The sequence below is a fragment of the Drosophila miranda genome, chromosome 4, assembly GCF_003369915.1.
Source record: "Drosophila miranda strain MSH22 chromosome 4, D.miranda_PacBio2.1, whole genome shotgun sequence".
Lineage (NCBI taxonomy): Eukaryota > Metazoa > Arthropoda > Insecta > Diptera > Drosophilidae > Drosophila > Drosophila miranda.
In genome coordinates this window covers 2,442,773-2,456,641 of record NC_046677.1, presented here as the reverse complement: position 1 = coordinate 2,456,641, position 13,869 = coordinate 2,442,773, and the positions used below count along the sequence as shown (strand labels likewise).

General features: G+C 41.9%; 1 protein-coding gene across 5 annotated transcripts in view; it reads right to left on the bottom strand.

The window, feature by feature from the left end:
- LOC117188775 (NPC intracellular cholesterol transporter 1) overlaps positions 1 to 13,869 on the bottom strand; it is a 250,321-nt gene that overhangs the window by 224,890 nt on the left and 11,562 nt on the right. For all 5 annotated transcript variants that reach the window (XM_033393141.1, XM_033393139.1, XM_033393143.1 and 2 more), the window contains exon 2: positions 8,810 to 8,929. In XM_033393141.1, coding sequence (XP_033249032.1) covers positions 8,810 to 8,929 — 120 coding nt within the window. The remainder of the gene's footprint in view (positions 1 to 8,809; positions 8,930 to 13,869) is intronic.

The following is a 13,869-nucleotide window of genomic DNA, read 5'->3' as shown; positions in this document are numbered from 1 at the left end:
TCCAAGTTCTGAGTCGAACCAACACGAAATACTGGAAATAGCAAGAGTTAGAGCTTGCGGCAATGTGGATCCCATTGCACGATGTACACGACATCGTTTCTGCGGGTGTGCGTATGAACGAAGTTTTTCTCAGCGTGCTCACTAGCATCGGTGGTAACGATCGATCGATCGAACTAAAGAGTCCAGATCCTCGTGAGCGTGATGTGCTAGTGCGTGGGTGTAAGCATCACCACTGAGATGGTAGCTGCTTGCAATGACCCAACCAAAATTAGTATGAGGTGCAATAGGATATTCTAAGCCAAACTCTTTGCGTTGTCCAGTGTAAATGTTCCAAAGCTGATCAGCTCCTAAAATCACGTCGATTTCGCCTGGTTTACCAAATGTAGGGTCCGCTAAGGGTAGATCATGAATCTCTTCCCACATCGGAGTGTTCGACTCGATCCGCTGGGCTGGAATCGAGGAGGTCAAAGTGTTCATAATCAGACCTGTGACCACCACTGAGGCTGAGCTTGTGCGGAAGAGCAACGTGAATGTGGCGCGACCTCTAGTAACCCCAGCAGGGTTTGCGCCTAGACCAACCACTGGTATACGAGCATGCGTGCGCGGCAATCCAATTCGTTGAATAAATGATTCGGCGACCATCGTTATCCGCCCTTTGCCTAAATATCATACAACATTGTTGTGTCTTTGTTTTGATTTATTATCGCATCTCTTTAATTTGATTCTACTTTGTGTTAACCACCAGTGTTTTGTTTGTAAACAAGTGTTTAATATAAATTCAATATTGCAACGTAACACATCGGCCTCGTGCAGGCAATTTGTTATTGTTTTTTGCCCAGTCTGCTTTTCGTTATCGCTTTTTCGGTGTGCACTGTTCTCACGCATCAGCGTTTGCATCGCCCACACTCTCTCGTGAGCATACGCGGGCTTCTCGCATTGTTGCTCTCACTCTCTCTGGATTGCCTATACTCTCCCTCTCTGTGGACTTTTCTTTTGTGTCTCTGCTTTGGTGAGTTTACTGCTCGTTTTCTGCACTTCGTTGGATCATCTGCTTTGAATTATTGCCGCTGCAGCTGATTGTCTGGCTCGCTCTGCTGTCTGCTCTCCTACTTTACCTGCGATCTCACTCCGTTCTCTTATTATTCGTGCACAGTGATTCTACTGCTGTCAATAATGGCAATCGTTTGTAGTGCAAAGAAATGTGAATTCGGTGGTGTTATCATTGGTGATTCATTTCTTAGCTGCTGGCTGTGCGACAATTTTTCCCACATAAAATGTGCTGGTGGTGGAAATTTTGGCCGGCTGAATGATCTGATCTCGAAACGCATGGGCCTGTCTTGGTCATGTCTGGCTTGTCGGGAGATTGAGGCCGAAATGCGCACATTTATGAGACAGACTCGAACTGGGTTTCTGGATGTCCGGAAACAATTTGTGGCTCTCAACGAGAAATTTCTTGCCCTTGAATCACAGTTTCTTGGGCTCAAACTCTTGAGCGAATCGCCTAGACGGAAAATTCCGCATAATGATACCAATCTCTTGCAACCTAATCCGATTGGTACGCCTGCCTCCCACCTTCATCCATCGGAAGCATTTCCGTGTAGGCATGCCACGCCGTTGTCTGTAAATCCGCCAACGGTGGCTCCGGAGTTCTTTACACCGAGCAATGTGCTTCCTTCGAGCGCCCAACTCCCCAACAGCATCAATCCCATCCCTGCAGTTTCTGTGGCCGTCACTTCTGACGCGGTGAGTGCTCCTAGGGCGGGTGTGCTGGTTGCTGACGACGTCTTGCCAATTCCTGCTCCAATTCCTGCTCCAATTCCTACTCCAATTCCTCCTACAGCCATTGCTGCCAATTCCTCTGCCCTTGTACCGAGATCTCTTTTAGGAGTGGCTCCACCATCTCGATCTCGCTCGGGACTTCAACTTAAAGCAGTGGTCCCTCGGAAAGCAATATTTGTTTCTCGTCTTATTCCTGAGGCTACAACGGAGGATGTTAAACAACATCTTGCCGCTAATCTTAACACTTCGCCTGTTGATATAGTTGTGACTAAATTTACATTTAAACATAAGCGCAACATATCATCCTTTAAAATTCTTCTCCCTGATTCTTTACTATCCTGTTCTCTAGAACCGTCAATATGGCCTGAGCATACAATTGTGCATGAGTTCCTTCTCAAAGATTCGAACTCGAATCCAAGAATTACCGAACATGCTCCAAAAAACTGATGTACTATTTTTCCATGCACTATCAGAACGTTCGCAGTTTGCTGGGAAAATTGCGTCAAATTCATACTAATAGCGCGTCCTTTGATTTCGATGCCATCGCGTTTACCGAAACCTGGCTTAACTCCTCTGTCAATGATCATGAAATTTTCATTGATAGTTACACTATTTATAGAATGGACCGCCCATCTTTTGCAGGTGGGGTTCTGATTGCAGTTAAATCTGTTTTCTCATCTGAGTTATTCCCATTCAATAACATTCATGGAATTGAATTTGTTGCAGTCAAAGTTCGTGTTGGCTCCGCATTTTTCTATTTAACCTGCTCTTACATTCCTCCCAGGTCTGATGCTGAGCTTTACTTACACCACCTTTCAGCAATTAATACTGTTGTTTCAGCATTAGGGTGCAATGATCGAATTATTGTCATGGGGGACTTTAACCTCCCATTTCTTTCTTGGCTGCCTTGTAATGACGCTAACCTATTGTTTCCCAATTGCCATAATGACTTTATCAATGGGCTAACGGATATTTCCCTTGTCCAAAATAATGCCGTTAAAAACATTAGGGACAGACTTCTTGACCTCGTTTTTGTTAACGATGGTTCTCTTGCTACGGTATCTAGAGCAAGCCCAATATCTCTCCCTGAAGATCCTTACCATCCAACTTTGTTGATATCACTGGAGTGTACACAATCTGGAGGTGCTGACAGTTCATGGCTCCTTGTCACATAAAGTGTTTTCGCAAAACAAACTTTATTGATTTAGATCTACATCTCTCGCGTGTTGATTGGTCGTTTCTTTATTCATTACCGAACATAGATGCAACTGTTATTTCTATTTACTCCGCCCTTAATACGTTTGTTCCAGATATCACTGTACCTGTATCGTCCAAGCCTCCCTTGTTCTCCAAGTATTTGTCATACTTAAAAAATAATAAATCCCGGCTCTATAAAAAGTACCAGAAGTCGGGCTCCACGTTGGCCTTAGCTCTATACTCCTCCGCTCGCTCTCTGTTCCTTGCCGTCAATAGTCAGTGTTATAATCATTACCTTTCATGTAGTAGTAACTTTCGTAGTGATCCTAAAAAATTCTATTCGTTCGTTAATTCTAAGCGCAAGTCAAACGTTTTTCCTCCGTCTCTTCATTACCAGAACAAAACAGAAGCTTCTGCTGTTGGTATTGCAAATTTATTCGCTAACTTTTTCCAAACAACGTACTCGTCTCATATTTACAACGCATCCACTCCGTATCCGTACCAGCTACCTCAAGCTAACAGCATTTTTCTGCCCTTTTTCGAGGAAAGCGTTGTTCTGGAAGGTTTGTCATCTATGGACATATCGTTTTCTGCGGGTCCAGATAAGGTACCAAGTTGCATCTTAAAACACTGTGCCCAGTCCCTTTGCAAACCCTTGACCTTTCTCTTCAACCTCTCCTTGGAACAGTCTTGTCTCCCAGTAATTTGGAATGAGTCCTACATCATTCCGCTTCACAAAAAAGGTTCAAGATCAAACATTGAAAACTATCGTGGTATCGCAAAGCTTTCCGCCATCCCGAAGCTTCTTGAGTTCCTGGTCACCCGGCAACTGCAACATCTTTGTTGCAGCTTGATATCTCCGTCGCAACACGGTTTTTTCAGACATCGTTCAACATCGACTAACCTTCTTGAGTTTTCTAACCTAATCCACCGGGGTTTTCAAATTGGTTTGCAGACGGATGTAGTTTTTACGGACTTCAGCAAGGCATTCGATTCTGTGAACCATGCTCTGCTTATTCAAAAGCTCTCTTTATTAGGGTTCCCAACGAATCTTCTAGATTGGATTTTGTCCTATCTCTCTAACCGTACTCAACGTGTTTTGTTTTCTAACGTGTTGTCAAATACTGTTAATGTTACTTCAGGTGTGCCACAGGGAAGTCATCTGGGCCCGCTTCTGTTTATTTTATTTGTGAACGACCTTCCTCAAGTTATAACATACTCTACTACACTAATGTATGCTGATGATGTCAAAATCTGTCTTTCTTACTCTGATTGGTATTTGCACACACGCCTTCAACTTGATCTAAGTGAACTACTATTGTGGTGTTCAACTAATCTTCTTTTTCTGAACCTTTCCAAATGCAAACTTATGACATTTTACCGTCGCGCTCCTCATTTTGTCTCATATGTTCTAGGAAATCATGTCCTTGAGCGAATTTCGAGTTCAAATGACCTCGGAGTCCTTTTTGATCATAAGATGTGTTTCAACACCCATATAGCTGCAACTGTAAATAAAGCTAAGGGTGTTTTAGCGTTCATCAAGCGTTGGTCTAAGGAATTTGACGACCCGTACGTTACGAAACAACTGTACATCTCGTTAGTACGTCCTATATTGGAGTATTGTTCTTGTGTGTGGAGCCCTCAGTATAAAGAGCAGCAGGCTGTTATTGAATCCGTGCAAAAGCAATTTTTAATTTTTGCCCTTCGGAACTTTAACTGGGACTCGGGTAGAATCTTGCCACCCTACCGGTCTAGGCTAAATCTTATTGACCTGCCGTCGTTGCACCATCGCAGAATATGCAATGGCGTAATGTTCGTGCACAAGCTCCTTCTTGGGACTGTTGACTCCCAAACTCTCTTGGGTCAGATTGACTTGGCCGTTCCATCTAGACCTACCCGTACTTTTAGGCCTATCCGTCTACCCATATGTAGGTCTAATTATGCTGATCATGAACCTTTTAGGGTTTTATGCCATAATTATAACTCCCTCTGTCAAACCCTATCCCCTGAACTGTCTCTTAAACTAATTGCATGCAATATTTATAATCATTTAAATTTAGCTAACTTTTAACTTATCTTTTTCCGCCTTTAGTAACTAAGCACCATTATTAACAGATAATTTGTTAATTTAATAATAAATAAATAAATAAATAAATAAATAAATAAATACTTGAACCAGTATCCAGCAGTATCCTGCAGGTTGTCTCGTTGCCCCAGGAGTCGACTATAGTGACCAAAATCGTTGGCAATATGGCCTGACTCTTGGCTACGAATTTCCTCTCCAATGTACGATGGCTGACCACGGCAGGATCAGCATCAACAAGGAAACTGGACGAGCGGACGGTTGAGTCAGCGGATGTATTGACATCAGCGGAAGCCGTGACAGAGCGTATGTACACTGGATGAAAAAGAGGGTGGTGCCTCGACTTACACAGACGGCACGTGTTTGTGGAATTACACTCCTTGACTTGATGACATCGGCTTAGACAATTGAAGCACAAATTGCCATCCCTTGCGAACTTGCGGCGGTCCACAACATCCAGAGCCTTGAATTGAGTACACGCATAAAGACTGTGTTGCTCGTGACAATATACACAATCACGAGCAGGCGTATTTGGCACGTCAACATGATGACACATTGCACGACGTTTATTCAGCACCGTGTGTGTATTCTGAAGTAGCTTTGGATCTTGACAAGACTCAAGTGCATCGCAACGGGCGAAGACAAAGCCGAACAGGTCATTTTTGGTCACATTTTCCTTGCACGATTCACTGGAGGTGGCCCAAGCTTCCTTGCATTTAGGGTCTAGCTTTGAGAGCAAGATATGGATCAGCCACACATCGCGGCTGTCGCAGCTCAGCGCATGTAGACCACGTATACTTTCGTCGGCGGTGTCGACTAGTTTACGCAACTCGGCGATGTTTGAACCCTTTGCGGTTGGCAACGAAAGAAAGTTTTGAATGAACGAACGAGCAATCAGTGACTTTTTGTTATAGCGATTTTCGAGCCTCTCCCATGCGTCCTGGTAATTGGCATCCGATACGGGAATATGTTTTATCAGAGCCAACGCTTCACCATCCAGATAGGATTTCAAATAATGAAACTTTTGGCACTTGGACAGACAACTCTTCTTGTCGACTGAGCCTAAGAACAAGTCACTAAACTGACACCAATCCTCGTATCTGCCCGAAAACGTCGGAATGCGTATTTTCTCGAACTGCAGCTCTGTGGTTCCCGATGAGTCCCGAATCCTCTCCAGAAGTTGAGTTTGTCCCTCAAATAAGCGTTCCACAGTGTTCGATAGCAGTACATTTGGGTTGTCGTGCTCATTATCGTGACTGCTCCGGTCACGTATGGCTTCAGTGAAAATACTATGCGCACTAAAGAACCTTTACTCATATTTGGGGATATCCAAATCCGGATCCACGTATTCATCTTCATCAGCATATTGGACCAGCTCTTCAGAGAGCTCCATAAAGCGGTTGAAAGTTGCAACCAGTCGGTCCAACTTGTGCTCTAATGTTTGCACAGAAGTACATGACTGTACAAACTCTTGAGCCTCCGTAGCCACGCGAGTTAGTTGGGATTTGCAGGCACCACGTTGCAGAATTAGACGATGCACTAGGGCCTTCATGGCAAACAGCGGTTAACGATATGACTCAATATGTATATAAAATAAACTCAAACGCGGAGATCCGGCTCGAAGGACCAAAAAGTTGCTATGGTTATGAATTAGTGGACTGTATAATCTTTTAATATATTGAGCTTATTTATTTACATATATTGAGTATTTAAGATTGGCGTTTATGTTACAACGTGTATATTAATAGCGGGGGTTGTCTATGATGCGGCGGTATGAACTATGCGTGCGGTTGGTTTCATCTAGAGATTTTGACTAACTTCCACTCCACAAAAGAAGTCGAGCCAAAAGAGAATTGAAAGATCAGGCGATGCGGCGGTCCAATGCAAAACGGTACACATCGTTGTATGCGTGTGCAGCTGCGGGCTTTAGCTATACGTGTGAGAACATTACAGCTATGTTTTGGACACGAGCAATAACAACACAGCTATGCGCGTAAAAATAGTTACCTAAGCGGTGCAATACAGACATGAGCGTATGAATAGGGCAGTTGTAATATACATGAACATTGAACTAAAAACTACGAGGCTCATTTCTCAACAACGATAATTATTTATTGGTATTTATACCAATTACCACAAAGATGTGCTAGAATAAGTAATTTAGGACGAAGCAATTAGTAGTATATATATTGTAATATGGTAAAGAGAATTATAATCCGAGCCTAAACGGTTTATGCTAGGAATAATTCTATCAACAAAACGGAAGGGACAACGATATATAGTTGCCAGTGGATTTAATAGGAATCGTGATTATCCTTGATCAAGTTGTGCAAAAAAAATCACACCACGAGTGAGGATGGGTGTGCGGACGTTCTAAGCTTACTGTTTACAAAGCTGTAAAACTGTTTAGGGTCCTGAGAAAAACGTTTCCTGCATCGAGATGGGTAATGATTATAGCATTAAATGTAAAGAGAAGAGAATTTTGACCGAGCTATTACATATTGAGAGAGAAGAAGGAGAACAAACTTCTTTAAATTTTGTATAAAGTCTTGATTTTAAGGTTTTTAAACTAGATAACTCTTTGGCAAACCAAAGTTTTTCAGATCTAATCAAACAAGAAAGCGGGACACAGTAATCAAAAAATGTGCCAAGTGCATTATAAAAAATGTTTGTGCTTTATATAACATCAGTACACAAGTACAAGGCGGACCAATCAAAATCCCTAATGTGGTTATTAACCTTCGCAAACTCGGCTATACGACAGCAGCGAACACGTTTAGATAGACTACCCGACCGATCCAATTCAGTCGGTCCTATATCGAGCTTCACTTCGAAAGTAGGATTGTAGACGTCATCAGTTATACTGAGCGGAAGAGCGGTTAGCCAAACTATGGTGGGAGCCGATACAAAGCACAGATCAAGCAATCGACCCAAGGTTTTCACATGATTGACGTGAGACAGTGAGAGGTCAAGCAAACCGTCAATAAAATCATGTCGTGACATGAGCACTAGGTTACTAGACTATTTTACCGTTGACCAGTACCTGGCAAGTTTAACTCACCAAGAACTATTATATGATCTTTATCTGATAGCGAGGTTAACAAAGTTTTTATAGCGGACCTGTGCTGCTCGTATAATGAGATTTCCGAAAACATATAATGAAGGTGGAAAAGCTACGAAGAATCAGTCTTACACAGAAATTCCAGTTCTTGTCGAACATGGACTGTGAAATGTCCCGACGTAAAGTTCTGTAGTCGGAACAACGTCGACAGAAACGGTCATTTATAAAAGTTGCTTAGCAACCTGCAAAAACTTTGGAACTAAGGATGTCCGGCTTCGGTCTAGGTAAACAAAATAACGTGGAATGAAATTGCGACACTATCCGGGAAGAGAAGGTTGAGCTTACTGCGTAAGCCTGAAAGCACGGAAAGATGAGGATGTCACATTTAACTGATTTTGATTAGGGAGATTTATGGGGGCCCTCTGAGCCTCATACTCTTTCCAAACCAAATGCTCAATCCAAAATTTGGAGCAACAAATAGTATCGAATTAAGCTGGAGAGACGACTTTTAAGCTAAATAATAATTATTATTATTAATATTAAAAATCATATAGAAAAACAAACTGTTGTTTGCTTAAATTTTTTTTTATACACTTGTGTAACAGTGCTTGGTGCCAGTACAATGTTCCGTTTTGCTTGCTGTCTATGCAATCAATGACTACATTTTAAAACAGGAACTGGTTACGTACCTGTTTTGATAATTGGAAAAAACTAAGGAGTGCCGCAATAAAGAGGGTCCGGACTCCAAGTGCACAACTCCTGCGGGGGATTGATGAACACATCCTTTTTATAAAACTCAAATCGCATATCTGTAAATGAAATTGGGATGTTAGCCAATTTTACGATTTATTTATAATATATTTATACTGTACTTAACAAACTTTATTTTCTCCGATATCACAGAATATCGAAAAATTATCGAGCAGACGGACATGTGTATTTCGACTCGACTAGTGAGTTACTGATCAAGAATATAAATGCTTTAAGGTTGTATGTACAATTACATACGTCTGGTTGAGAATGTACTCTGAGAACCGTTTATAAAAACGGACAAACAGAAAAAAATTAATGTTACACAGAAGTTATGTCTAGTTAGAAGTACATATGTTAAAACATATTCACAGTACCTCAGTAAAATTAATAAATGGGCCAGATTTGTTTTCGATGCTACCGTTATGTTAATAGCTGTTTTTTCTTTTCAGGTATACACTTTTTATCTCTTATCCTTTGTGATGTTATTAAGTTTTTACAAGCTAATTATCCTGTTCGGACCAGCAGCCGTTAATAGTTCTTAAGTCAGGTCTCTTTTAAGTTTGCTGTTATCGCGCTCAGCCTATGTACGCTCTCAGTGCATACACGCACACATCTACATATTTAAAGTTATTACTTATTATAAGCCACTGCTTCGACCCTTCCTTCTCGCTAGTCGGTCGTTCCTATTCGAGGCAGTCGGTCTGTAGTACTCTTTGTCGCACAAAACGCCTAATACCTAAATATAAGTCCATGGCCACGGCCTCGAACAAAAAAACACACGAACAATATCCAACAAGAAACGTCGAATTGTAACCTTAAAAACGGAGCAATTATTTACTTGTAAATTTTGGAGTCAGAGTTGCCGAAAAAGCTCGGCAGCTTCCAACAGATCCCGTGGAATAACTAATTAAATGGTTAAGTGCATTTAGTAATTTGTAAAGGTTTTCATTTAAAATGCCCGCGGGAACCAACTATCTAAGAAAGAGTAGACTAATTTCAAAACAGTGGCTGATTGTATTATCAAAGTCCGAAAAAAAATTTTACTGAATATCAGTAACACCTTAAACGCAATTTAACAAAACCCGTAAGCAAAATTTAAAGATTTACATTCCTGCACTCTTTAAAATATTATATTATATATGTTGAGGAAAAATGATTATAAACGTTATAAAATGATTTTATATGAAATTATACTCTCTTACATATCACATCTCTTATACGCTGTAAACGAACGAAGCTTATGCAAGAAGAGGGCGACGCTGGAGAATAAAATCACTTATATTTTGATGTTGAATCTGCACAAAATTGTTTTCCCCGTGTGAATCAAATAAACGAACATCGTTGTACAAACAACCCTCAACAAGTGCAACAGGCAAAGTAAAGTGCCCAAATACTCAACAATAAACTACCCGAACCAATATAACTAAATAATAACACATAAAACCCACGGCCTGCGAATAAAATATTTAATAAATGTCATACTATGCCTAGGGATGCATGTCCGAGGCGGTGCTCGGTAGCTAATATCCGGACTCTGGATACTTGTCGACCTCCAGTTTTAAATAAGGCTTCCCGGGACAAGCGGGCTATGTATTGTGGACGTTGACATGCAATGACTGCATCTTTCAAGAGGCGATGCAGTTACTGCACCGTCAAGTGGCCCGTGTGACACCAGCAGAAGGCTGTTACGCGCGGATCCCAGGCAAAACGCAGCCCTCCTCCCGCCCAACCGACCGAGGGGCGCTGCCGCATGACGCGCGGTGCGTAGCCGAACCAAACGCGAACATGCAAGAAAGATAGCTATTAGACTAACATTCGAGGAAAATTAGTACTAAACTTACTAAGAAACTAAGCATGCAATCAAAGTACAAATACCAGTACAGTTACTAATTAATAGAAAGGTGTGTAAGGATTAATAATTTAATAAGAGGAAGAGAATTAGTGGTGGATATAATATGGTAGAGGGAATTATAATCCGAGCATAAGAATCTAAACGGTTCATGCAAGGAATAATTCGATCTACAAAGTGGAAGGAACAACGGTATAAAATTTCTAGTCAGTCTAATAGGAATCGTGAAGTTTATGCGGCTCAACAGATCAGGGCTGTCTATGTCACCCCTGATCAAGTTGTGCATAAATATCACACCAAGCATTTTTCTACGGTTAACTAAGGATGGGAGGTTTACTAATAGTAGTCTACTAGAGTAAGATGGGAGTCTTACACCCGCATCCCAGTTAAGGCCCCGCAGAGCAAAGAGTAAAAAGTTTTTCTGTACTGATTCTATACGGTCCTGGTGTACTTTGTACTGAGGGCACCATACACAGGAGCCGTATTCTAAGATCGGACGAACAAGCGAGGTATAGAGAGTCTTTGTTATATAGGGGTCGTCAAATTCCTTTGACCACCTCTTTATAAACCCAAGCACGCCCATGGCCTTATTTACCATGGTAGAAATGTGTTCGGAAAACTTTAACTTGGGGTCTAACATAACACCCAGATCATCCACCAGGGTAATTCTCTCAAGAGAACCACCAAATAGGGTGTAGGGAGCCAACAAAGGGCTAGAACGATGAAATGTCATAACTTTGCATTTCGAGGCATTAAGGTGTAACAAGTTTGCACAACACCATGACTGAAAGTTATTGAGATCGGATTGCAAGCGAGAATGAAATGAAATGTCCTTGTACTGGACACAGAGTTTAACATCATCCGCATACATAAGTACTCGAGAGTATGTTAATACTGAAGGTAAGTCATTAATAAAGAGTGTGAAGAGTAAGGGGCCTAGATGGCTGCCTTGTGGTACTCCCGAAGAAACCTTTACTGGTAAAGAGAGGGAGTTTTTGAAGAGGACTCTTTGAGACCTAGAACAAAGATAGCTAGAAATCCATCTCAGGAGGTTGGGCGGAAACCCTAAAAGGTCAAGTTTATGCGCTAAAAGGGAATGGTTTACAGAGTCGAATGCTTTACTAAAGTCGGTGTAAATAACATCCGTCTGTAAGTTACATTGAAAGCCTTTAATAATGAAAGAGGTAAACTCTAACAAGTTCGTGGTGGTTGATCGCCGCCTTATAAATCCATGCTGAGTTGGAGATATAAGTGACTTGCAGAGATGTTGCAAGTGCGGAGTTAAAACCCTCTCAAACATTTTAGGAATAGCGGATAACTTTGCTATACCTCTATAATTTTTTGCATCAGACTTGCTACCTTTTTTATGGAGAGGAATTATAAACGATTCCTTCCAGATCGGGGGGAAGCAAGAAGAATCAATGGATAGGGTGAATAGTTTAAGCAAAGGTCCACACAGAGCCTCGGCGCAGTACCTGAGTACACAACCTGGAACCCCGTCTGGACCCGGTGAAAACACCGGCTTAACTAGTCGAAGATCATGAAGTAGGGAACATTCATTTAACAAGGGACTGAAAATGCCGTTCGACCTCGGTAAACCGTATGGGTACGGATGACCAGAGTAGCTTTCCTCAGAATAGGTGGTTTGGAGAAATTGGGCAAAAAGATCGGCAATTGCCTGATCATTATTTGCCGACGTATTACAAAATGATAGCGAGGATGGGTGTGCGGACGTTCTACGCTTACTGTTTACGAAGCTGTAAAACTGTTTAGGGTCCTGAGAAAAACGTATCCTGCATCGAGATAGGTAGTTCTTATAGCATTGAGCATTAAGAACTGAAAAGTTTGACCGAGCTAATACATAGCGAGAGTGAGAAGTAGGAGAACCCACTTCTTGAAATTTTTTATAAAGTCTTGATTTTAAGTTTTTTAGACTGGATAACTCTTTGGTAAACCAAGGGGGTTTTCCAGATCTAGTCGGACAAGAAAGCGGGACACAAGAATCGAAAAATGTGCCAAGAGCATTGTAAAAAATGTTTGTGCCTTTTATGATATCAGTGCACAAGTACAAAGCGGACCAATCAAAATCCCTAATGAGGTTATTAAGCTTCGCAAACTCGGCTTTACGAAAGCAGCGGACACGTTCGGGCAGCCTACTCGACCGATCCAATACAGTTGGTCCTATATCTAGCGACACCTCGAAAGTAGGGTGGTAGGCGTCTTCAGGTATAGTGAGCGGAAGGGCTCGGGTTAACAACACTATGGTCGGATCCGATACAAAGCACAGATCAAGCAATCGACCCAAGGAATTTTTCACATGGTTGACTTGAGACAGGGATAGGTCAAGCAAGCCGTCAACAAAGTCATGTCGTGACATGGGCACTAGGATACTAGACTCGTTTACCGAAGACCAAACAGTTCCTGGCAAGTTGAAGTCACCAAGAACTATCATACGATCTTTATCAGATAGCGAGGAAGAAACAGCGGTTAAAGCGGACAAGTGCTGCTCATAAATTGAAATATCCGAAGAAGGTGGGGTATACGAGCAAGTAATGAATATAGCGAAAGCGGGAAGAATCAGTTTTACACACAGGAATTCCAGTTCCTGTTGAACTTGGACTGTGAAGTGTTCCGACGTGAAGTAAGAGTCCACTGTAATCAGAACCCCTCCTGCACGTGGAGACGAACCGTCCTTTCTAAAAGTTGTGTACCGACCTGCCAAAACCTCGGAACTAAGAAGGTCCGGCTTTAACCAGGTTTCAGTAAACACAATAACGTGGGAAGCAAATGCAACAGTATCACGGAAAAGAATGCTGAGCTTACTACGCAAGCCTCTTACATTCTGATAGGTTACTAAAAGAGAAGTTAGTTTTTTGGAAAGGTGGAAGCAAGACGGGAAGTTGAGGAAGAGGAAGTTGAGGTTGAGGGTGGCACACTGGAAAGATTTGTAAGGGATATGGGGGGCCTATTATTCTTCTTAGCCTTAAACTCCTTCACCACCAAATGCTCCGGCCAAAATTTGGCGGAGCAAATGGTGTCAAATTGAGTTGGGGAGATGCTTATCTTAAACGAGGCTATCTCCCTGGCATAAGAGAAGTTAAATTTCTCCACCTTTAAGCCCACGGCTTTTATTTTGCTTTGAATAAA